At 50.4% G+C, this 25,689-nt stretch overlaps 2 protein-coding genes across 2 annotated transcripts; both read right to left on the bottom strand.

Annotated features, from left to right (window-relative positions):
• Window positions 1-5,732: 5,732 nt before the first annotated feature.
• On the bottom strand, window positions 5,733-16,919 carry LOC131591005 (centrosome-associated protein CEP250-like). Its single transcript, XM_058861424.1, has 11 exons — window positions 16,899-16,919; window positions 15,998-16,078; window positions 13,863-13,973; window positions 13,310-13,395; window positions 12,464-12,623; window positions 11,629-11,959; window positions 9,188-9,315; window positions 8,054-8,174; window positions 7,187-7,338; window positions 6,390-6,731; window positions 5,733-5,807 (listed from the first exon to the last, which is right to left on the bottom strand). The coding sequence occupies exons 1-11, from the start codon at window positions 16,917-16,919 to the stop codon at window positions 5,733-5,735; spliced, it is 1,608 nt and encodes a 535-aa protein (XP_058717407.1).
• A 5,497-nt stretch (window positions 16,920-22,416) lies between these two features.
• On the bottom strand, window positions 22,417-25,426 carry QPRT (quinolinate phosphoribosyltransferase). Its single transcript, XM_058861423.1, has 3 exons — window positions 24,821-25,426; window positions 23,954-24,085; window positions 22,417-22,707 (listed from the first exon to the last, which is right to left on the bottom strand). The coding sequence occupies exons 1-3, from the start codon at window positions 25,424-25,426 to the stop codon at window positions 22,522-22,524; spliced, it is 924 nt and encodes a 307-aa protein (XP_058717406.1). The 3' UTR covers window positions 22,417-22,521.
• Window positions 25,427-25,689: the final 263 nt, after the last annotated feature.

The raw sequence follows: 25,689 nt of genomic DNA, 5'->3' as shown, positions 1-25,689 counted from the left end.
TGAGATGAATGGCATGTGTGTCATTTTAGAGTGGCTTTTGCTGTGTGATTGAATTTTTTTTCTTTTTCTCCTGCCATTAGCAAGAGTTTAGGAGGTGGATATGGTGTGTTCTAACTGCCTGAGTAGGCAGGAAAACCCCCAGTGAAGGGATGATGGGGACTGGCGGCTACCGACACTCAGCACCTTGTAACTATTTTTTTGTAACAGTTTTATAATTTTTTTATAATAACAGTTTTTATTTCTTCTTACTGCTTATATACATATACAATAAAACACAAATGATATATTAGATATTATATAGATATTATATATTATGTATTACATATTATATATTATATAGTATATATATTATAATTAATATACATTATAATTAATATATTATAATTAATGTATATTATATTATATTAATGTATGTTCTATTCTATTCTATTCTATTCTATTCTATTCTATGTATTATTTATATAATATTATTTATATAATATTTATTATATTCCACAGCACCTGTGGGAAAACGAGACAAAGGCCAAATCAAAGGATGATAGGAAATGAATTAAAACCGCAGAGCCAAGAAACTCCCGTGCTCCGTAAAGGCGGACCCAAGGAGTGGCCATGCAAATGAGTTCCTGGGAAAGTTTGAATATGCATGAATCCGTGTGGCAGGAGTGGTATATATACGGTATACGATGGTGTTCCCAGGACACCACGGGTGCTCTTGGCAGAGAGCCAAGCACCCCTGCTGTCACTAAAGGATACAAAATGATTCACAGGAACACTCTCAGCGTCAGAACAAAAAATCCGTGCCTTTATTCTCTGATTCCAGTATTTATAGATTCTCAGCAATGACCAGGGAGTGGGTAATTAAGTCACCACCTTCCCAATCACACTGATCATGTGAAACGTCCATCAAAAGGCGTTTCCTTAGAAGGAATGTGATAAACAACTTATGTTTGTAGAACTTTCATGGGAAAGTAACAAAAACTGAAAACATTATCAGAAGGTTTAATTTTCAGGGTGACACCGGGACATTTTAACCCTTTGCTTTATTGTCTTTGTCTCCTATTGTCTTTTTGTTTTTATTAAACCTTCTAAAATTTACCAGAATGGTGAACTTTGTGGGGAGGGGAGGGGAGGGGAGGGGAGGGGAGAGGGAGAGGGAGAGGGAGAGGGAGAGGGAGAGGGAGAGGGAGAGGGAGAGGGAGAAGGAGAGGGAGAGGGAGAGGGTGGCCAGGCTCTGTAGGAATCCTTGCAGGGAAGGGAACTCGTTGGTTCTTTGCAGCCGATAAACCACATGTCAGCCATGGGAGATGGGGAAGATGTCCTGGTGCTGAGCAAGAAACTCTGCTGAAATCTCTCTCCTCAGATGAGCTTGGTTCATGAGAGCCTGGAACAGTGATATTCATGCACACCTCCATCCCAAAGTTATCCACCCCCAAGGTACAACCACTCCTCACTGGGCGTGAGCTCTGTGTTCTTTTAGACCTTTTTTATCTTTAAAAGTGAAGGGAGAGAATTTTACACCCATCAATAACAAAGATATGTCTGACTCAAGTTAGCCAACCAAACACAAAGAAATAGGGTAAAACTAAAGTCAAGAACGAGAGAAAAGTTAGGGAAGGCTCCATGGTAACTGCAGGGATCAGTCAAGGGGCTGAACCTGTCTTGTCCCTGTAAGGATTCCTGTTGGGTAAGAATCGTGCTTTTTGCACACTGATTGTTTTATGGGGGATTAGAGCCTATCTCTGCATTCTTCTGAGTGCAATTTTACAGTCAGTTAAGCCAGTTTAGAAAACAAAAGACAAGATGGAGAATTTAGGGTGTTGTCTCTTCTTCCTTCTTCATCTTCTTCCTTCTTCATCTTCTTCTCCTAGAGGTTTTTGGGTAGTAGGAAGTGATTGGATAAAAAGTGCCACAGTGCAGCACACAGGTGTTGGGTCATTGGGTCCTTAAGAAAAATAATTTACTTGGCATTTGTTAATTGGGTAAATAGACATATTAAAGACCTTGACAAAGATCTTTGTTGGCCATTTTGCACCTATCTTAGTGCACGTAGCTCCTTGTACCTTGCATATATATATACATGTATATACATATATATATATATATATATACATGTATATATTTGTAATGTAATGTAGATAAGAGAAGAATAAACCACCAAGTCCAAACAAGAGAGAACTGCCTCTCTCTCACCAATCTCAGTCCGAGGGGGAAAAAGAACCCAGCCACCAGTGTCCCACCAGGACACCTCCCCTCTTCCCATGACAGTCACAACGGCCCCTTGGTTCTAAGCTGTTTCTTTGTGTCACGGTGTGTTGGGGAGGATGAAACAGGGAAAACTTATGAATGTGATTGTTTGGCAGAAGATTCTGAAAACATGAAGGATAGAATTGAAGTAGCAATGAAAGCCTGCTTTGAGTCATAAGATACAGAGTACTGGTTACTATATGACCAAAGAACAATAGCCTAGCCAGCTAAAGGAGAATCCCTGCTGATAAAAAAATGTCCTTCTGCTCATAGAAAGTCCAAAGCTCAAGAAGCAGAATCGCGGTGTCACGATGGGACCTCGGTTCCGTGAACTCCAGCAATGGTCTCCTTGGCTCTGCAGTGTCACCACGGTTCCCAAGAGGCTGTTATAAATCTCTATTGTGATATTGGCTTTCGCAAGTATTAGGATGAATATTATATGTTAAATACTTTTTGGCTATGTATGTACTTTTTTTCTTGCTAACAAGTTTTAAGCTTAAAGGAATCTCCTAAGTACAAAGCAAGGAAACCCCAGAGGGCAAAGACAGTGGGGCCCAAGCTGTTATCAGTGGAAGAACAATAGAGCCCAAGCTGTTATCAGCAGCCAGGACCAGGCCGGTGGCAGCAGTGGAAGGATGTGCTGTGAAGCCCAGCTGTCACCAGACTGTTATCAGCACTGACCATTTGCAGAAGAAACGAAACCAAACTCAAAATAATGCTCATCAGCAAGAATAATGATGACCAGCAAAAATAAAACCCATACAGAGCCTGTTCTAAATAGGCGGAACTAGGGAGAGGACATGCTAAATACTTCTTGGAAAAGTTTGAATATGCATTAAACCCTCATAGCATGAGGGTTTAAAAAGAGTGTTCCAGAGATACCAGGTGTGTTCCTGGCAACCCGCCAGGGCACCCAGCCGTTTTAACCCTTTGCTTTATTTCCTTTGTCCCCTCATTATCTTTTTGTTTATATTAAGCTTTTTTATAATTTATTAAGTGAATCTCGTTTTTCACAAGGCTGCTCCTCAGCAGGTGAGCAGGAGCTCAACAGCCAGCTCACCTGTGCAGTGGTGTCCTCTCCTCCAGGGACACACAGCAGCACCTTCAGCTTGGAGCCCCCAGCTTCTTCCCTGTGCCAGGAGCCTCCGCTGCTGCCGTGCTCTGCCCGGGCCTGCCACTGCACCCCAAGGCCAGGGCTGCCTCCTGACAAGGAGACACCAGGAAATCTCCTGATTCCCCTGCCCTCTCCTGCATCTCAGCAGGAAATCTTGGACCAGAAGCAGTTCGGCAACACCTCAATTTCCCATTTCTTGTCTCAGGCACAGCTCTGGCCTCAGGCAGGGAAATTGCACAACAGCTCGCTCGCAGGAGCCTCGTTGTGCCAGTGAAAAAAATCGAATCCCATCTTTTCCTGGAAATATTCTTTATGACAGAATAGTGGCTGGCAGCTGGTGAGGAGCAGGACAGCTCCTGGCTGGTCTCTGCACAGCTCTCCACGTCGTCCTGCTGGCGCTGTCGGTCTTGGGCCAGCTGCAGCGGGCACACCTGAGAGAGGCACAAAGCCCAGCTCAGGTGAGCCCACGCTTCAGGAGCGCTGTGTCCTTGTAGAAGGGCAAGGAAGAGGCTCCCAGACTGCCCCTGACTGAGCACAGGGCACTGACCCCTTCTCCTCCTGCCTCAACAGGAGGGCTGCTGCTTACCCAGGGCACTGAAGGACTTTTCTACTTGAGCTCCTTGGACGCCCGGCGCACAGAGAGGAAACTCTCCCTCTCCTGATGCCTGCAGCGTCCCTTCCGGCTCCTCTGCCGATGTTCCACCTGCACACGGGGTGGGAGAGAGGGTCACACACAGCAAAAGGACCTCTGGATGCCAAGGCAGGGGGATCCAGAGATCCTGAGTTGCACCAGAGAACATTTGGGGTATAAAGCACTCGCTGTGGGCTCTGGAGGAGAGTCGAGTGCGTGTCTGGGGACACTGGGGCAGCGAGGGGGGCACCAGAGTGAAGGTGCCTTGGTGAGGGCCATGGGGTGCCTTGAGAGAGAGGAAACACAAGTGTGTGCCCACAGTGGGGAGAGGGAAGGTGTCGCCCTGGAAATTGAAGCCTTCTGATAATGTTTTCACAGTTCTTGTTACTTTTCCATGAAAGATCTACAAACAGAAGTTGTTTATCACATTCCTTCTAAGGAAACGCCTTCTGATAGACGTTTCACATGACCAGTGTGATTGGGAAGGTGGTGACTTAATTACCCACTCCCTGGTCATTGCTGAGAATCTATAAATACTGGAGTCAGAGAATAAAAGCGCTGTTTTTTCTGTTCTGACGCTGAGAGGTGTTTGTGTGAATCATTTCGTGTCCTCTAGGGACAGGAAGGAAACAAGCAGAGCTCCCCAAAGTGCTGCCTGGGGAAATGATGCTTTGCAGAGGCAGCGAAATCCCACTTTACCTGCCCAAGATTCCTGCTGGGCTCAGCATTGAGTTCCCTCCTCCCTGTCTTCTCTTCTGATGGTGCAATCAGACCCAGCACACACTCCAGGCCTTTCTTGGCGTGCCGTGACAGCCGCCCTTCCTCTCCAGCAGCCTGATGGGCATCCAGAGAGGAGATGATTCCATTCTTTTAAAGCATCACAAAAGCTGTCACTCACAACTCCCCATCTCTGGAAGCATCCTCCAAGCACCAGTGCAGCTGCTGTTCAGCCCTCGGTACAAAACTCTGCTCACTTTACCCACCACTGTTGTAACTTGTAACTTGTTGTAGCTTGAGATGCATCTTTTCCCCTCTTCTGGTTGTGATTTCCCCCTCCACGCTTCTTTTTCTCCTGTTGTTTACCTGGAGTCAGGTTACCATGGTTAATGAAGTTTTTTCTCCTCAGCTCCAGGGATGGAGTGGAGAGAGGACCCTGCTGGTATTTCCAGCAGTTTCTTGAAATTTCGGTAGCCAGGGAAAGCGCAGGGAGAGAGAGAGACCCTTCTCTCCAGAGCATGAAAACTTGTAACTCTGTTTTTCCAGTCCCAGGGTTCCTCTGAGCTACAGAAGCTGAGAGATTCCTGCCTTCCCTTTCTTTCCCTCCTGCATTGCCAGGAAACCATGGATTCCCCCTCTCTCCCCCTCTGCAGGATACTCCTACACCTCTGTGGGCATTTGAAGAAGTTGCTGCCTGTTATTTCTTATCTTAGCATGTGTAACCTTGACTTGTAGAAAGTTTGTGAAATGTACTAGCTGAGAAAAATAATTGTTCCCTCCCTCCAAAAAACCCTGTTAAAATAAACCCCCTGACCCCAAATCCTTGGTCTCTCGTCCTTTGGATTCCCCTTCACAGAAATAAACTGTGGAAAGTGACCCAGGGAGAGATTCCACCCCTGATTTCTTTGCTGGCTTGATAGACCCGAATTCCTGAAGAAAATCAGTGAACCCCACAAACATCTGCTGGCTTGAATATGAGGAGAAACCTCATCACTGAGCTAAGCCAGGCCACTCTGGGGGTTTGGGTCACAGCACTCGCAGCAGCTGCGCTCTTTTCGGCACCACCAGGGCAGAAACAGCTCCCCACACCCAGCTTTTGGACTGGAACCAGTTTTAACAGTGTGGAGGTTTGGCATTTAGGAAAAACAAGTGGGAAAGGGCAAGCTCCAGAGCAGTGACAGGAAACCTGAGCTTCCTGAGCCCTGAGTGCTCTGCCCACGCAATCCATGGGCTGACAGGGATTTGTATTCTCACCTCTTGATGGGAAAAAGCTCCAGAGCTGTCCCAGGAAACCTGAGTTTCCTGAGGCCTGAGTGCTCTGCCCATGCAATCCATGGGCTGACAGGGATTTGTTTTCCCACTTCTTGATGGGAAACAGCACTGGAATCCTTCAGGGATGTTGGAGTGAAGATCAACCCCAGTGCCTACCTGCAGACAAGAGCGGTCCGTGTCCCTGCTGGCAGCTGTTCTCTGCAGGATTGTTAATTTTTTCCTCAGACTCCCTTTGGACATTTCACTCTTGGCAAGGGCAGCGCCCAGGGCTTGAGCCTTCTTCCTCCATTCGAGTTCTCCGTTTTCTCTCTGCTTCAAAGCAGCAGCCACACGCTCCAGCTTTTCCCTCATGGCTTCCCTCTCAGTTTCCCTCCTCATTTGGTTTAGTTCCTTCCTTTGCAAGGAAGTTACGTGCATTAAATTCTTCTTTTCCAGCATTCTCATCTGCTCCCGGTACAGCCTGATTTCCCTCTCCCTCTCTGAGAGGTCGGCAGTCACGCGAGTGAGATTCCCCTGCAGAGCTTGGGCCTCTTCTGCCTCTTTCTGGAGCATCTCCAGTTTCTTTTCCTGTGCTTCCAGTTTTTCCTTTTTCACTTGAAAGATGGATATGATGGTCTGAAGTTCTTCTTGGAAGGAGCGATTCCTGTCCATGGCTGCATTTGCTCGGTTTTCAGAGGCTGTGGCTGATTCTTCCAGGAGTTTGATCTGACACTCGAGTTTTTCATTATTTGCCTGCAGACTGTCCCGTTCATGCTCCAAAACAGGGAGAAAAAAAGAGTCAGTGATTCCATCTCGGTTTGATTTTCGTAGCAGATCTCAGCACCTGCCGTGGCTCCAGGCACGGGCTGCCCCTCTCTCCCTGCCTCTCCAGGTGCTGCAGATCCTCCCCAGCTCCCTCAGCCTGTCCCAGCTCCTTTCCACCCTTCCCTGACCTCCTGGAGCCCTGCTCAGGTGTTCCTCTGGGGAGGAACAGAGCTCCAGGTGTGGGCACCGACAGCTGCAGCTTCCAGAAAGCTCCAGCAGGGAGGAAAAGCAGAAGCCTCAGGCCTGGTTTTGACATGACTGTGACATGTTTTCCTCCTTATTCAGAGGAATGCAGTTAGGAAAGTCAAACTGGGGGAAGGTTAAGTTAAACCACTCCTCAGATATGGCAAGAAAAGGCCCCAAAACCACAAAAAATGGCCCTTTGTGGTGTCTGCCACTCTCACCAGCACATCCTTTATTTCCTTGTCCATGTTCTCCAGTTTCCTCTGCAAAGATTCCAACTCCTGCTGAAGAGTCACAGCCTCTTCCCTTCTTGCAGCGGCCTCTTCCCTCAGGGCAGCTTCTAGGGAGTTCCTGAGTTCTGCCCTCCGTGTTGCTGCGTCAGGGGAGGGGAAGGAGAAGGGGAAAAGCAAAGCAAAACTGATTTCCATCCTGCATCTCTGCCTGGCTGAGCTTGCCAGGCCCTGAACCCAGAGGGGCTTCCAAAGCTGACAGAAATGAGGGAAAATGGGCAGAGAAAACAACAACAACAATGAGAAGGAGGAGAAGGAGGAGAAGGAGGAGAAGGAGGAGAAGGAGATGAAGGAGATAGAGGAGGAGGAGGAGGAGGAGGAGGAGGAGGAGGAGGAGGAGGAGGAGAAGGAGGAGAAGGAGGAGAAGGGCAAGGTTCAGAGGAATATGAAAGTGTGTTTGTTTTTAGACCTGTGCAGGGTGGGCAGTCAAAAGGAGAAAGGGGAAGCCTGCCCAGCCCTGCTACAGAGAGACCAAGAGCCTGGAGGCTCTGGATGGCCTGGAGTTTGGGGGAATCAAGCTGAGACATCCAGCTCCAGCTCCTTGGCAGAGACACAGCACCTGAAAGGCACCACCTGTGCAGGTGATCGCTCCTAGCACAGCCAGGTGCGCTGCCAGCCACGGGATCTGTCTCCATGACAAAGCTTTCACTAGCTCTGCTATGGATGAGTCTCCTGCTGGTAGTTTTGCTTCTCTCCCACCTCTGGGCACTGCGGTTTTGCTCTGCGTGGCGTCAGAGATCCCTGCGGATCAGGGATCCCTGCAGAAGACAGGATGGGGTGGGAGAGGAGAAGCTGTACCTTCCTGGCTGTCAGCCAGCTGTTTCTGCAGCTCCTGGTTGCGGGCACTGAAATAGTCCCTCTGAGCCTGTGTCGTGCTCAGCTGCAGCTTCAAGGCCCGAATCTTCTCCCTCGCTTTGTTCTGGAAGGGGTGAGAGGAGCAGAATCACCTCACGGGGCCACTGCTGGCACAAAGGGCTGCAAACAGAAATAGCCCAGGTGGGAGAGGGCAGCTGGACAGAACTGGGAGATGTGACTGTGATCCTCCTTCCTGCCCCTTGTAATAAATTACTTGTAAATAAAAATTCGTAAAGGTATAAAATGAATGTATATGTGTTGAAATAACATAAAATCCAAAAATGTACATAAACCCTTTCTCCAAGCCTGGCTGGGAGTTTCCTCCAAAAGGCAACGGATTGCAGCCAACACCCAGATAACAAACATTAGGAAAATAGACAGGACAAGAGCCATCAAGAAAACAAAGGAACTGGCTCGGAGGAGAAACCCATCTCCGGATCTGACCAACGTCCCTGCAGATCTCTGTTGGGAAACAATCAAGGTCGACAAAGACAAGCCTCAGAAAAAGTATCCGTCGCTAGACCTGAACGCCCCACCTGTCAGACCAGTGTTGGAGATGCAATCACTGGAAACAAAAGGGAAGACTCTGCCGAGATTTCCATCGGCACCAACCCCGGATCACATCACTTCTGCCTTGATAACCCAAATTGAAAAACATACAGAGTCTCTTTACATATGAGGAGACTCTGTCCGGACACTGGTTAGGTCTATTTTTCCAAGCCAGGAAATCCATTCACCGGACAATCAAGAACGCTTGGTGAATGGAGCCTGCTTGGAATTTTAGCCTGAGGACTTAAAATCCCTATAAAACCCCAAGCCTGAGAACACTCAGACGTGGATTTGGGAACCCTACACCTCCGGTGTAGACCCTGTCCACCCAGCGCTGCGCTGACCATTTTTATTGTGGTTTTTTTCTTGTTGTGGTTCTTTGCTGTTTATTAATAAATTTCTCTTTTTGATTTTATCCCAAAATTGCCTTTGCATTTATAACACCCTCTACAAGGACTGCCACCCACCCTGGCACTCTGTTTGCCCAGCAGCAGGGCAGGATTTCGGGGTGCTCTGGGCAAACATTACCAGATCTTTCTGGGAACACTCCAGCTGCTGGCACAGGTCCTGCAGGGCTGCTGCCGCTCCGTCCACCGTCAGCTCTGTGGGGACATCCCTGGCCTGAGAAGCAGTCAGGCTCACGACATGACCCTTTTCTGAAAAGAGAAGACATTTCTGGTTCAGGATTTAATTCCAGGCTCTCCAAAGGCCTCTTTTCTACAGAAGGTGGCAGCGCCTTTGTCGCTGTCCTAGAGCCCCCCTTGCAGCAGGACCGGTTGTCTTGGGTTGCAATGCAAGATGTAACTAAAATTCAGTGTTCTATCATCAGCTGTTAAAACTGGGGCAGTTTTCTTTATCTCTTTCATCACCCATCACTCAAAACTGGGGGATATTTTCTGTTAATGGGATAACTGTTAAAACCTGATGGGGCAATGTTCTTTATCTCTTTCATGACCCATCCCTCAAAACTGGGGGATATTTTCAGTTAATGGGAAACTGGGGGATATTTTCTGTTAATGGGATAGTTGTTAAAACCTGAGGGGGCAGGTTTTTTCATCTCTTTCATGACCCATCCCTCAAAACTGGGGGATGTTTTCTGTTAATGGGCCAGCTGTTAAAACCAGGTGGGGCAGTGTTGTTTATCTCTTTCATCACCCATCCCTCAAAACTGGGGGATATTTTCTGGTAAAGGATAGTTGTTAAAACCTGGTGGGGCAATGTTCTTTATCTCTTCCATGACCCATCCCTCAAAGCTGGGGGATATTTTATGTTGTAATAAATTATGTGTAAATAAAAATTCGTAAGAGATATAAATAAGATGTATATGTTGAAATAATAAAAACCAAAGATGTGTATGTAAAAAAAGACAGAAACCTCTCTCCCAAGCCTGGCTGTGAGCTCTCCTCTGAAAGAAAAAGGATTGTAGCCAACACCCAGATAACAAACATTAACTCGGAAAATAGACAGGATGGGAGCCATCAAGGATAACAAAAGGACTAGCTCGGGGGAGGAACCCAACTCCGGACCTGACCAACGTCTCTGCAGACCTCGATTGTGAAACAATCAAAGTCGACAAAGATGGGCCTCAGAAAAGTATCCGCCGCTAGTCCTGAATCGCCCACCTGTCAGACCAGTGTTGGAGATACAATCACTGGGAACAAAGGGGGAGACTCCGCCGAGATTCTCATCGGCACCAACCCCGGATCACATCACTTCATCCTTGATAACGCAAAATTAAAATACATACAGAGTCTCTTTGCATATGAGGAGACTGGACTCAAGTTAGGTCTATTCTTCCAAGCCAGGAAATCTATTCACCGAGCAGTCAAGAACACTTGGTGAATGGAGCCTGCTTGGAATTTTAGCCTGAGGACTTAAAAATCCTATAAAACCCCAATCCTGAGAGCGCTCAGACGTGGATTTGGGAACCCTACACCTCGGGTGTAGACCCTGTCCACCCAGCGCTGCGCTGACCATTTTTATTGTGGTTTTTCTCTCTGTTTTTTTCTATGTTGTTTATTAATAAATTTCTCTTTGATTTTATCCCAAATTTGCCTTTGCATTTATAACAATGTTAATGGGATAGGTGTTAAAACCAGGTGGGGCAGTTTTCTTTATCTCTTTCATCACCCATCTCTCAAAACTGGGTGATATTTTATGTTAATGGGATAGTTGTTAAAATCTGATGGGGCAGTTTTCTTTATCTCTTTCATCACCCATCCCTCAAAACTGGGGGATGTCTTCTGGTGATGGGCCATTGAGTCTCACTGCAGGACTGATAAAATGACATCATCCCATTGTGAGATGCTCCACCCAGGGGGAGGAGCCAAGCATTCCTGCATGGATAAAATCAGAGTCTCAGAGCACCACAGGCAGCCTTTCTCCACCGGATTCCCAGAGGAGAGACCGGACCCATCTACACCACCAGACCTTCAGAGGTAAGCTACACCCTTCTACAGGATCACTGCTTCAACAGAACCACATCTGTCACTCCCGGAGGACTGCAGCCGCCATTAAATGGGACTGTTACCAACACCCTGACCAACAGGGTGTCAGGTTGTATTCCGACTCTGTCAGATTTGTTTTTGTTGGTTTTCTTTTTAGTTCCACTGCACTATTATTTTGATTTTCCTGGTAAAGAGCTGTTATTCCTGTTCCCATATCTTTGCCTGAGAGATTTCAAGATTTTAATAACTGGGAGGAGGAGGAGGGAGTGGTTTGCATTTTCTGCGTTTCAAGAGAGGTTCCTGCCTTCCTTAGCAGGAAGCTGGATTTTTTCACTTGTCTTTTCAAACCAAGACACCTGTGTGTCACAGGTTCATTGGGTCACCACCAACTTGTGACTGCAGGTTTGTGGAGCTGCCGAGGCTTCCCCAGGCTGGAGTCAGCCTAAATGGGAAGGCTGAGCATCCCGGAATGACCCCGAGCCACCGCACCCCCTCTCCCACACGAACTCCACGCGCGCTAACCCAGCCGGCCACGCTTGCCTGGGCTCCGAGCGGCCGCGTTGCTGCTGTCCCTGATGGCGCGGTGGACAGCCAGGAGCAGTTTGTCCAGCTGGGACTGAGCCTGGCACTGGGCACCGCTGGCCTGTTGGCACTGCGTGGCCAAGGCCTCTGCTCTGTCCTCGGAGCTACGGAGCCTCGAGCGCAGCTCTGAGACCTCGGCCTCCAGCAGCTGCACCGAATCCCTCAAGCGCCGCTCGCCCGCTCGGGACTCCTGCAGCTCCTGCAACAGCTTCTCCTCCCGAGCTGCCTGGGCAGCATCCTTGTCCTGCATGGCTTCCTGCAGGGAGCGGATCTGGAAGGTGGAAGCACAGCCTCAGGGGCAGGGCTGCTCCTGAGGCAGCGGAGCGGGCAGGAGGAACAAAGGAGAAACGACTTCAAAACGCACACTGGGCACAGCAGGGGCAAAGCCAAGCGTTCCGATGGAGACAAAGTCAAAACAAAGAAAAGGAGGTGATGGGTGTCCCTGGTGGGGCACTGGAGGAGCTGGCTCTGCTGGGAGAACCCTCCCCAGCCTGCCTTAACCACACCAGAGCCCTCACACTGCTCAGTGCCCGGCCCCGGCACTCCCTGGGATAACACTGGGATGGAGGAGCTCCAAAGGAGTCTGTCCTGCTTCTCCTGAGAGCTCCTGCTGGGACCCAGCAGGAGAGAACAGGGCAGAACCTCACCAGGAGACACCAGAGCCAGCCTTGGCCTCGGGGTGCAGCAGCAGCTGGGAGAGGGAAGCAGCTGGGGCCTCCAGGTGAGGCTGAAGGTGATGCTGTGTGTCCCTGGAGGACACCAGCGCACAGGTTACCTGGGCATTGAGCTCCTGCAGTTCTCTGATGCGCTCTGAGAGGAGCTGCTCACTCCGCTGAAGAGCAGAACGAAGCTGAGATGTTTGTTTGCTCCAGGCCAGGTTGTTTCCTTCCAGGCTTCTGAGGCTCAGTTTCTTCTCTTCCAGAGCTACAGCTGGGCTGGGGAACAAGGAAAGAGGTGATCCTGAGAGGCATTCGTGTCCTTGGGGTTCCTCAGAGGGGAATCTGGCTCAGATCAGAAATGCTGGTTTTAGGATGTTGTGCCAAGCAAAGGGATCAGGATGCCAGGTTGATCCAGCTCCCAGAGGGTTCCCACCAGACCCAAGGTGGAGCTGATGGATGTTCTTGTCTCCTGTTCTCTAAACTAACTTTTCCACCCAGTGATTTAAAAAAACTTTCTAATCTACACACACTTTTAGCTTTTTCTATCCAACTTCAACATTTGTTTTCATGTATCACCATGAAAACACGCTCATGAATTTCATATTATATGAAATCCAGTGTTTTTCTGGATCTTAGAACTAAGTATCAGAAACAAGGGCACACACTCTGTATTCCAGACTCCAACAGATGTGTCCAGCTCCTTGCACTGCAGCTTGGGCAGCCTCAGACACCGCCCATAACAACAGAACAGCGCTCAGAGGGAAAGGGCTACCCCAAAAAGCTTTGTCTTCAGCAAAACTGTAACTGCAGGCTCAAAAGAGATGAGGCACAACATCCAGAAGATGGAACACGCCTGCATGGACAGTTCAGAACTCTGCCACCTCGGAAATGCTGGAAATGCAGATGCAAAGATCAGAAAGAGGGAATCCAGTCAGTGCAGGGTCCCACAGGCTCTCATTTACCTCTCCAGGGCCTCACTCCCCTCTTGCTGAGCTTTGTGGACAACCAGTTCCTGTGACTCTCTGGAGGCTGCTGTCAACTCTCCCACCTAAAGCCAAACAGAACAAAGCAGTCAGAGGCTGCAGCCTGTCCCTGCCAGCCTCAGCAGACACTGTGAGGAAAGGCAAAGGTCCTCTTTCCATTCCTCTCCATTTCCAAACTTTCCATTTGTCCCTGTGCTGAAAGGAGCGGTTTCACAGTGGATATGCACAGCTTGTTTTGAACTCTCATTGGGTCACCAAGGGCACGTGGAAAAGCACCTCAGAAGCGAGGCCAGCAGCAAGAGGCCAGCAGAAATCCACGCTGATGGTTGCTGGTGAAGAGCCCAGAGGACTAACCCAGCTGTCCAGGGCAGCAGCTGAGATTCAGCAGAGCCCTGGGTGTCCTTCAGAGCGGCTGCCATGGATCTCCCACGGCACGAGGGATCACCCCCTGAGCTGCTGCTGTGCCGTGGAAAGGCAAGAAGGGCACAGAGCACCTGCTGGGTGACGGCGGTGCCGCTGCTGTTCCACTCACCTGCTCTTGCAGAGCCTCCCTCTGCTCAGGGAGGACATTAATTTCCTCTTTGATTCCTACCAGCAGGGAATTGTTTGAGTCCTTCCTGGCATAAAGCCCTTCTCTCAGGGCCTGCAGAGACAGGCAGGGAAAGAGCACAAATGACCAAGAACGGGCAGGAAAGGTGGCTGCAGAGAGCTGGGAAAAGCAGCAAGCAGAGAGACAGCTCCCCTGAAGGCAAAAGCTGTGCTGAGGGGGTGGAAATCGAAGGCAAAAATGTAGAATACGGAGCTGGGGAGACCAGCAAGGCAGTGCAGGACTACGAGTGCCAAGGGGAGAAAGAAAGGGCCTCAGCTGGTGGAGTGAAAGGGAAGGTGTCGAGCTGAACGAGGCCTCAGCAGCTGAGCCCGTGGCCAGTGGGGAGGGCAAGCAGAAGTTCTCACCTGAGTTGCCCTTTGTCTCCTTGCCAGTGCTTCCCAAACCAAGCCAAAGGAATGCTGTGCATCGGTGAATCTCGGGGCTGAGATGATTTTCTCAGAGCTGTCAGTGCAGACACAAGGACTGGCCCTGCTGTCCCTGTTGCCCAAGGGCACCTGCAAGCCCACACCCAGCTGTTAGTCAGGAATTCTCTTCCTATTCCAAAGTACCCCCGAGGCATCTCTTCTGATCCTAACGAGAACGGTGTCCATTCACGGAGAACCAAAACCCAGCCAAGTGTACAAAATCCGCTTCTACACTGAGCGTAGCTTGTGCTTAGTGCATTTATTCCTGGGATTACAGTGAAATTAAACAGGGCCCTCTGAGGTCAGGTTCCTGCTGAACAGATTCTCCAGTCTACAGACACCTTGTGGGGCTGACAGAGTGTCCTGGGGTGACTTTATGATACTGGTATCCCCAATCGTCTGGTTTATGTTATATATTAAGTTCTGCACCTTTAAGACTGTCTTTGAGAGCAAGAGAGGGAGAAGAAGAAGCTGCAGTTTGTGTTAAAGAAAAACATCACTCCCACACATCTCGCTCCTGGACCGTGGTGTCTGCAGCACGGACAGACAGCGGGACAGAGCTTCTCTCTGGCTTTTAGTTAGCTTTAGCTAGCTGAGGCAGAGGAGTTCCCTGGACCTTTTTTCCTTTTTATATTTTTTCCTTTTTTTCTCTTGGGTCTGTGCAAGCCTGCTCTGGACTGAACACCCAGCCAAACCCCGGGAGCTCACGCCTGTGGCCCACCGGGGCCTGGGCCTCGGCACTTTCCAGCACCAGAGGGACTGATAAGGAACCTGAGCAAGCTGAGCTACACCACATGAAAAGGACTTTTCTTCCTAGACTTGCCATCCCATCGAACAGCAAGAGGTTTTATTATTTAATATTATTCAATTTCTGTTCAATAAACAGCTTTTTCCACTTCTCTCCAAGGAATTTTTTTTTTCCTTTCCCAGACCAGTTGGTGGGGAGGGGGCATTTCCCTGGGGAAATCCCCATTTGGAGTTTTCCTCCCTAATTTGCCCTGAACTAGGACACAGAGAAATCTCTTTTGGGGAAAAACAGAGACACCACCTCCCCTCTGAGCAGGCAGGAGCCCCACGGCAGGGCAGTGAAACAAAGAAATTAAGAATTAGAAGAAATGCTTAACTAAAAGGGGTGTCTGACAAAACCCAGACCCTGACACCCTAATCCACAAGAACAGGAAAAAGAGTCAGGCTGCAAGATGAGATAAGGAGCTGGAATACACAAACAAGATACAAAGACAAAGGCACCACAGGATAAAGGAGGTTCCTCAGACCCTAAGCCGGAAGAAACAGATTTGAAGTCCCAAAAAGTGGCCAAAAAGACTAAAAGGGGCATGGAGCTAATTGTAATATGAAGTGAGGATAGGTGGGGTTAGGAAATGAATGTGTATTAGGCGGTATCGTGTAAACCTGGTCTGTAAAGGATAAAAAGGGAAAACCCAATCAAAAAGGTGTGCATGGTTTTTGGAGGAGATATCCCCATGCACCTCAGCGCTGAATAAATTCATACCTGCTCTTATAACTACTCTGTGAGTTACAGGGTTCCTTTTATTCCACAAATCAGCAGAATGTCCCTTCCAGGCTCCCTGCCCTTGCCTTCCCTAAATCCCATTGCGGAAGGGTCCCGAGCCAGCTCAGCACGGTCACACTCACCTCCAGGGCTCCCGGGGAGCGTCGCTGGCAAGAATGGATTTGGGAAGTGAACTGCAGCCTCATCCTGAGCCCTCGAGGTTCCTGCAGGAGCACAGGGAAGAGCACACCCGGACTCCCTGAGGGAATCAGCCTTCCAAGCCAGGAGCCCCCCTCTCCCTCCCAGGCTTGTCCCCACTAAAGCTGCCACCAGCTCCAGAGCAGCCAGCTGATAATCCCTCGGTATTCCTGAGGGGAACCTTTCCCTGTGGGACAGCCCAGGCCCACACAGCCTCCCCTGGGCTGGCCACAGGGCCAGCAGCAGCTTCCTCACCCGCTGCATCTCCATCTGCCCTGTGGCACGAGCAGCGTGGGCCATGGCAAATGCCAATAGCCGCGGGATCTTGGCAGTAGCAAGGTTAAAAGATGATATCCAAGGGCTGTTGGACTTTGCTGGGTCCAGATCTTGATGTCCAAAGGCTGCTGGACTTTGCTGGGTCCAAACCCCGATGTCCAAGGGTTGTTGGACTTTACTGGGTCCAGATCCTGATGTTCAAAGACGGTTGGACTTTGCTGGGTCCAGATCCTGATGTCCAAGGGCCGTTGGACTTTGCTGGGTCCAGATCCTGATGTCCAAGGGCCGTTGGACTTTGCAGGGTCCAAACCCCAAGGCCCAAGAGCTGTTGGCAGCTGCAGAGTCCAAACCCCAAACATTCCATGGGCCGTTGACTGTTGCCAGGATCCAAACCCCAAACATTCCATGGGCTGTTGACCGTCGCTAAGATCCAAACCCCCAACATTCCAGGGGCTGTTGACCGTCGGTAGGATCCAAATCCCAAACATTCCATGGGCTGTTGACCATCGCTAGGATCCAAACCCCAACATTCCATGGGCTGTTGACCATTGTAGGATCCAAACCCCCAACATTCCAGGGGCCGTTGGCCATCGCTAGGATCCAAACCCCCAACATTCCATGGGCCGTTGACCATTGCCAGGATCCAAATCCCAAACATTCCAGGGGCCGTTGACCGTGTCCAGGATCCAAACCCCAACATTCCATGGGCTGTTGACCGTTGGTAGGATCCAAATCCCAAACATTCCATGGGCCACTGACCATTGCCAGGATCCAAATCCCAAACATTCCATGGGCCGTTGACCGTGTCCAGGATCCAAATCCCAAACATTCCATGGGCTGTTGACCGTGTCCAGGATCCAAATCCCAACATTCCATGGGCTGTTGACCATTGCCAGGATCCAAACCCCAACATTCCATGGGCCGTTGACTGTCGCTAGGATCCAAACCCCAACATTCCGTGGGCCATTGACTGTCGCTAGGATCCAAACCCCTAACATTCCATGGGCCGTTGACCATCACCAGGATCCAAATCCCAAAGATTCCATGGGCCGTTTACCATTGCCAGGATCCAAATCCCAACATTCCAGGGGCCGTTGGCCATTGCCAGGATCCAAACCCCAAACATTCCATGGGCTGTTGACCGTGTCCAGGATCCAAATCCCAAACATTCCACAGGCTGTTGACCCAAACCCCAACATTCCACGGGCCGTTGACCGTGTCCAGGATCCAAACCCCAACATTCCATGGGCTGTTGACCGTCGGTAGGATCCAAACCCCAACATTCCAGGGGCGCTGGGAGAGCCCTTCCCCTGGCTCTGCCCCGTCCCTGCTGGCCCTCGCTGTGCCTCCCCCGTGTCCCCACAGCCCTGCTGGGCAGCTGGGCTCGGAACCGGAGCAGCTCACAGCCAGTACAAAATGGGAAGAGCTGTTGGAAAAAAGAGATTTTTTGGGGTGTGGGCGGTCTGGGACATGGCAGAGACCTCTCCATAGTCGAGTTGGATGTTGGGAGTTTATTTCAGGGCGTGGGTGAGGGAGCCCTGCTGAGAGCCAACAGATGAAGTTCAAAGCAGGCTCAGAGGGAACAATAGAAAAGGGGTGGAACATGAATACAGGAGTTCAGGATTTAAGATAGCTAAGAAAGAGAGGAACAGAAGTGAGAGAGCCGGAAAAGAGGCCGAGCTCTCCTTTACAATTACTTATATAATCTATACATTGAATATTCTATTCCTTCACCAACCAATCTTTCTAAGTATTCTAATACAGTAACATTTGTGTGCAACCTATAGAAATCACCACTTTTGCATATATTTAACTATCTCAGGGTCCTTCAGACCTTTCCTTATAAGGCTGGGGAGAGGGGTCCCAGCTTTATTGGGGGACAGAATGTGTTCTGGTTTGCCAGGCTGGTTTCTTTGAATTATTCAAACTGGGCTTTCATTTGTATTTCTACAAATAGAGTCATATCTATAATTCCTTTCTGATTCTACCTTCCCAACACCCAACACACACAGGTGATGGATTCTGCTCCTGGGATGGGGCAAGTCAGGGTGTGTGGACAGACTGGGGAATGAGGGGCTGGATGAGCCATCCTGGCCAGTGGCCAGCTGGAGCTGAGTCAGCTGTGTAATTTCTCTCTCTTCTTGCTTCTTTTGGGCTGAATTCTCTGTGGATATATCTTTTCTTTAGTCTCTCAGCTTCTTTTGGGCTGAATTCCTCTGGGATTTTCCATCGTGGGGAGTCTCACTTATCTCAGTCCTTATTATTCGAAGAAAACTCCCCAGCTCGTTAGAATCTTGTTTCTCGTGTTTATTAAAAGATCATCACAAAACTTACCAGGTCTCTCCAGGCTGGCTACACAAGGTTAATCTTTGCAATTTGGCACATTTCTGTCTTCTGATGGTACAAACAAGGCCTTGTGGCACACTTCGTGACTGATGCACAAAATGGCCCCAAAATACGCAGTTCTTTTATCTTTATACCTATTTTTACCCAATTAACAATAGACACGTATATTATTTTTCTTAATGACCCAATGACCCATCACCTCTGTGATGCACTGCGGCATTTTCTATCCAATCACTCACTATTACCCAAAAACCTCTAGAAGGTAATAGTAAAATAATAAAAAAATAAAAGAAGAACATGAAGAAGAAAGAAAAAGGACAAGAGACAACACCCTAAATCCTCCAGCTTGTCTCCTGTTCTCTAAACTACTTTTTCACCCAGTGATTTAAAAAAACTTTCTAATTTACACACTCACACTTTTAGATTTTTCTATCCAACTCTAACCATTGTTCTCATGTATCACCATGAAAACATGCTCATGAATTTCATGTTATACAAAATTCAGTGTTTTTCTGGATTTTAGAACTAAATATCAGAAACAAGGGCACACACTCTGTGTCTCAGACTCCAACACCTCAAAACTCCTCACATTTCCAGAAACTGAAAAGAGGATTTCTGCCCCTGAAACCATCACTCCCCACAGGTGATGTTATCTCGTGCTGCTGGATTGAAGGGCCTGGCAGTTCAGCCTGATGAACTCCCACATCCTAGAGAGCTGCAGATGTTCCTGTTTAACCCCAAATATCGCCCAAAAGAGAGGCCCCGGAGGAAATTTAAGTGTAAAACTGTGGATTATTTCAGGAAACACCAACTGCACCTGGAGCAATCCCAAAGTTACCTGTGGAAAAGCATGCACACACAGGTGTGGTGGGGTTGGGTGGGATCAGGCCGGGAATCAGATCCTGATTTTCTGATTTACAGCAGGACTTCTCCTCTGATCCCAATTCCCAGTGTGGTGTGTGCCTGGTGTGCTGGTGGTGGGTCTGGGACCCTCAAACTGGGATCTGGGACCCCCAAACTGGGATCTGGGACCCCCAAACTGGGATCTGGGACCCCTAAACTGGAGTTTGGGTCCCTCAAATTGGGGCTTCAGGTCCTGGACTTCTTAACTGGGGTCAGGGACCCTCAAATTGGGATCTGGGACCCCCAAACTGGGATCTGGGACCCCTAAACTGGAGTGTGGGTCCCTCAAATTGGGGCTTCAGGTCCTGGACTCCTAAACTGGGGTCTGGGACCCTCAAATTGGGATCTGGGACCCTCAGACTGGGGTCTGGGACGCCTAAACTGGGATCTGGGACCCCTAAACTGGGATCTGGGACCCTCAGACTGGGATCTGGGACCCCTAAACTGGAGTTTGGGTCCCTCAAATTGGGGGTTCAGGTCCTGGACTCCTAAACTGGGGTCAGGGACCCTCAAACTGGGATCTGGGACCCCCAAACTGGGATCTGGGACCCCTAAACTGGAGTTTGGGTCCCTCAAATTGGGGGTTCAGGTCCTGGACTCCTAAACTGGGGTCAGGGACCCTCAAATTGGGATCTGGGACCCCCAAACTGGGATCCGGGACCCCTAAACTGGAGTTTGGGTCCCTCAAATTGGGGCTTCAGGTCCTGGACTCCTAAACTGGGGTCAGGGACCCTCAAACTGTAATCTGGGTTCTTTAAACGGGGTCTGGGACACTCAAACTGGGATCTGGGACCCCCAAACTGGGATCTGGGACCCTCAGACTGGGATCTGGGACCCCTAAACTGGGATCTGGGACCCCTAAACTGGGATCTGGGTTCTTTAACCAGGGTCTGGGATTCTCAAACTGCAGATCTGGGACCCCCAAACTGGTGTCTGCAGCCATCCAGCAGGATTTGGGATGCTCATAACGGGGTCTCAGCTCTCCAAACTGGCACCTGGGCCTCTCAAACTGGGGTTTGGAATCCTCAAACTGGGTCTGGACCCCCCTAGCTGGAGTTGGGACCCCTCAAAGTGGGGTTTGGGACCCTCAAACTGGGATCTGGGACCCCAAAACTGGAGTTTGGGTCCCTCAAATTGGGGGTTCAGGTCCTGGACTCCTAAACTGGGTTCAGGGACCCTCAAACTGTAATCTGGGTTCTTTAAATGGGGTCTGGGACTCTCAAACTGGGATCTGGGACCCCCAAACTGGGATCTGGGACCCCTGAAGTGGCTCTGGGCCCTTCAAACTCTTGTCTCAGCTATGGTGCCACACCGTTGAAGAGTGGCTCACTTCTCCAGGCCATGGCTCCTTGGAAAGGCTGCACAACTCTGACTTTGAGCTAGCACGAGTCCTTGGCAAAATATTGTATCAAAGAAATGATAAATTCCATTATCATTGAACAAAATGACTAATTGTTAACGAGACAGTGAAGAATGGATGAGAATTTGGGATGAGAAATCTGCTAAATGTATTTTGTGGAGATAATGAAGAATGGATGAGAAATCTAGTAAATGTATTTTTTGGAGGCAATGAAGAAGAGAAGTTAGGATGAGAAATCTGTTAAATGTATCTTGTGAAGTTTGTCAGGGTGTGAATTCTGCAGAATGTATCCTATATAACCACTTAATGTATAAGTTTTACTAAAAAAAGTATCTTACAGAGCTTGGGTGTTATGAGCTGGATAATAGAAATATATTATATTATATTATATTATATTATATTATATTATATTATATTATATTATATTATATTATATTATATTATATTATATTATATTTTCTATTCTATTAATTATATTATATTATATTATATTATATTTTCTATTCTATTAATTATATTATATTATATTATATTTTCTATTCTATTAATTATATTATATTATATTATATTATATTATATTATATTATATTATATTATATTATATTATATTATATTATATTATATTATATTATATTATATTATATTAATATTATATATAGAAATATAGAAATTAATGCATGAAAACTAGCAATTATCCAATCATAATAAAATACAGCTCACATGTTACCTTCCCAAAACACTATAAAAATGTTGCTAAAACTGTAATAAACTGGAACAAGCAGCTATCTCCTGCTGAGTCCTCTCTTGATTCCCAAACCCATCTCCCACTCCTCACCAAGCCAAGGGATCTCTGGTTTCCATCCCAGGTCCTCGGGGAGGAGCTGGGGGTTCCCTGCTAAAGCTGATCCCGGTTTTGACCAGCTTGGACATGGCTCAGTGGTCACAAACCCCCCTTGTTTTGGTTCTAAAGTGGCTGTTTCTGCTCTCGATGGCAGATTTTGAGAGTGACACCATGAAAAACCCGGAGGGACACGAGGGGGAGGTGAGGTTGGCGTTTATTTTGGGGTACAAAGAGAAAAGGGGGATGGGGAGACCTCGGGGTGGAGTTTTGGGTCTCCAAAAGAGGGGGGATGAGCAGGAGGACCCCAGGATGGGGATTTGGGATCCTCAGGGTGGGCTCTGTGGGGTCTCAGGGGGAATTTGGGGGTCCCAGGGTGGGTTTTGAAGGTCCCCAGGGTGGCATTTGGAGGCCCCGGAGTTGATTTAGGGGGTTCTAAGTTAGGTTTTGGGGTCCAAGATTAATTCTGTGGGTCCCAAGATGGATTTTGGAGGCCCAGGATGTGGGGATGTCTCAGGCATTGATGCCCCCAAATTTTATCGTGCCCTCAGCAGGTTTTGGGAATTCCCAGGGTGGATTTAGGGGTTTCCAGGGTGGATTTTGAGGTTTCACGGCGAGTTTCGCTCTCCCCAGGATGGATTTGGCCATCTCAGGCTCGGTTTTGGGGTCCCGGAGTCGGTTTCTGGGGTACCAGGTTGGATTTTGGGGGTTCTGGGCTGGGTTTTCAGCATCCCAGGATGGATTTTTTAGGGTTCCAGCACCCGCAGTGCGAAGTCCAGGGCGGGAGCGCTGTGGGTCAGACACCCCATGGACACCACGTCGATGTGGGGCCCCAAAAACTGGGGGAGGGTCTCCAGAACGATCCCCCCGCTGGCCTCCACCATCACCCCGGGGTGCGCAGCCTTGACCCGCGCCGCCGCCGCGTGCAGCTCCTGGAGGGGGACACCTGCTCAGCTGGGAGCAACCCCTCCCCAAAATTTGGGGGAATGCTGAACAGAAAACCCCCGTGGAAATGGATTTTCCCCCCTCCCCAAAATCTGGGGGAACACTGAACAGAAAACCCCCACGGAAATGGATTTCCCCCCTCCCCAAAATCTGGGGCAACGCTGAACAGAAAACCCCCATGGAAATGGATTTTACACAGTGCAGAATTCCCCCCTCCCCAAAATATTGGTGGATTCCTAAATCTGCCCAATTTGGGTCCCCCCCTGCAAGAAAATCACCAATTCAGGGATTACTCCACCCAAAATTGGGGTGTCCTCCCCCAAACCCTCCAAATCAAGGATTATTCCCCTTAAACCAGAAATCGAATAAAAATAGGGGTTTCACACCCAACATCTGCCCAATTTGCATCCCCTCCTGCAAGAAAACCACCAATCCAGGGATTACTCCACCCACGGAGCTCCAAAATTGGGGTGTCCTCTCCCAAACCCTCTAAATTGAGGATATTCCCCTTAAATCAGAAATTGAATAAAAATAGGGGTTTCACACCCAACATCTGCCCAATTTGGGACGTCACCCACCGCTGACCTTCAGAACAACCCCAAATTTGGGCTCTCCAACCCACTGACCACCCAAAATTGGGGTTCACCACCCCAGAACCCCCCAAAATTGGGCCCCCTCCCCTGCCCAACCCCTTCAATCCAGGTTTTTCCCACCCACTGAGCCCCACGTTGTGGTCCCACCTTAACTCCCCAAGTCAAGGGTCCCTCCACCCAAAACACCCCAAACTGGGATTCCCCAACCCTCTGACCCCCCCAAATTGGGATTCCCCCTCCTGTCTTTGGGGCTGCCCCACAATTCCAGCGGATTCCCGTTCCATTGGTGCAGCTTCACCCCTGGGCGTCCCCCGTTTCTGCCACTCCCCCGGATTTTGGGGGGCTCAGCCTGGTCACCCCCACTTTTCGGGGTCTTCAACCCATTCCACTGGTCTGCCTCCCGTTTTAAAGGCTCCAGACCCCCATTTTTGGGGTCCAGCCTCACACCTGGAGGGTCCTCCCATTCTTGGGGGCCCCGACAGATTTTGGGAACTCACCTGGTGGGGGCAGAGGTCAAATTTATGGCATTATCCCCCTACCCCACACACTTATTGGGAGATTTGTGCCCCATTTTTGGGGTTTATCCTCGTCACACTTGGGGTCTCCCCGATTTTGGCCCCCCTCCCATTTTGGGGCTCACCTGGGGGGCCAGGTTGTCCAGCAGGACGATGTCAGCCCCAGCTCCTGCAGCCTCCAGCGCCTCCTCTGCACTCGAGCACTCCACCCCCAACTTGTGGGTGAAGCCCCCGGCCCGGCGCACCCCCAAAATCATCTGGGGAAGAGAGGGGGGGTCAGGGGGACCCCCAGAGTGACACTCAGCCCCTCAGACCAAACGTGGGGCAGGGTAAAATAGGGGGTCCCCCCCCGTGACTCAAAATTGGGGTCCCCTCATCACCCCCCCTCCAGTGATTCCCACAAACTGGGGGTCTTCTCCCCAGATCCCCCCAATTCAAGGGTGTCCCCTGACCCCAAAATTGGGGTTGCCCCACCCAGAAACACCCAAATTTAGAGTTACCCAACACATGATTTGCCCCCCTCTCCTTCAGGGGTTGCCCCCCAATTTCCCTCCCAAACTGGGACCCCCCCCAACATCCCCCCCAAATCCAGGGGTCCTCCCACTTCAGTCCACGCCCAGAACACCCCAATCCAGGAGTTTGTCCCAAAACTGGTACCCCCTTCAAGGATTTGTGCTTCCCCACCACCAATTCGGGGTACCCCAAGCCATCACTGCCCCCCAAAACCGAGGGTCCTCCACCGGAACCCCCCATTCCTCCAACCCTCATTCTCCCCCCACCCCAAAATTCGGGTTGGCGCTCCTCACACCCAGAACCTCCAGTTCAAGGGTTCCCCCGCCCATCTCCCCCCAAACTGGGGTTCCTGCCCCCCAAATCTCGGGGGCACCCCACAACCCAGGGGTCCTGCCAACACGACCGCCCAAATTCTGCCGTTCCCCCACACCCAGAACCCCCCGATTCAAGGACTCCCCCCCCAAATTCGGCGTCCCCACCTGTTCGAGCCCCCCCGCTGCTGCCGCCAGCGCTCGGTGATTGTCCTTGAGCAGGAGGAGACCCCCCAAACCCCCCCGGTGGGGGTCGGCGCCCCCCACCCCCAGCGCGTATTTCTCCGCCAGGCGGAAGCCGGGCGTGGTTTTTCGGGTGCCCCCCACGACCCCCGCCCAGCCCTGAGCCCGGGCCACCCCCACCGCCCTGGCGGCCATCGAGGCCACCCCGCTGCAGCGCCCCAAAATATTGAGAGCCACCCTCTCCCCCCCCAGCACCCCCGCGGCCGGACCCTCCACCTCGGCCACCAGCGCCCGCCCGGGGGGCAGCGCCGACCCCTCGGGGACCCTCCAGGTGACCCGGCACCCCGAGACCCCGAAAACCGCCTCGGCGAAGGGGACCCCGGCCAGGACCCCCCCCGAGCGCCCCCCGCCCTTGCTGAGCAGCTGCGCTCGGGTCTCCGCGACCCCCGCGGCCGCCAGAGTCGCGTCCGGCCAGGGAGCATCTTCATCCAGCCAGGAGCGCGCCAGGGAGCGCAGCCGGTGCGGGAGAGGAGCGGGGGTCCAGCCCGGCCCGGGGGTCCTGCCCGGCCCGGGGGGCTCCGAGCCGGCCATGGTCCCGAGGGGAGCCTGGGCAGAGCGAGAGGGGCGTCACTCGCGGCCCGACGGGGGGTTTGGGGTCCTGGGGAGGGGTCTTGGGATGCTGGGAGGGGTCCCTGAGAGGATGTTGGGGTGCGTGGGGGGATTTGGGGTCCTGGGGAGGGGTCCTGGGGTGCTGGGAGGGGTCCCTGAGAGGATGTTGGGGTGCGTGGGGGGGATTTGGGGTCCTGGGGAGGGGTCCTTGAGAGGATGTTGGGGTGCCTGGGGGGATTTGGGGT

This window comes from Poecile atricapillus, chromosome 36 (genome assembly GCF_030490865.1).
Source record: "Poecile atricapillus isolate bPoeAtr1 chromosome 36, bPoeAtr1.hap1, whole genome shotgun sequence".
NCBI lineage: Eukaryota > Metazoa > Chordata > Aves > Passeriformes > Paridae > Poecile > Poecile atricapillus.
Note: the sequence above shows the minus strand (reverse complement) of the source record. Positions and strands in the feature narration are given on the sequence as shown.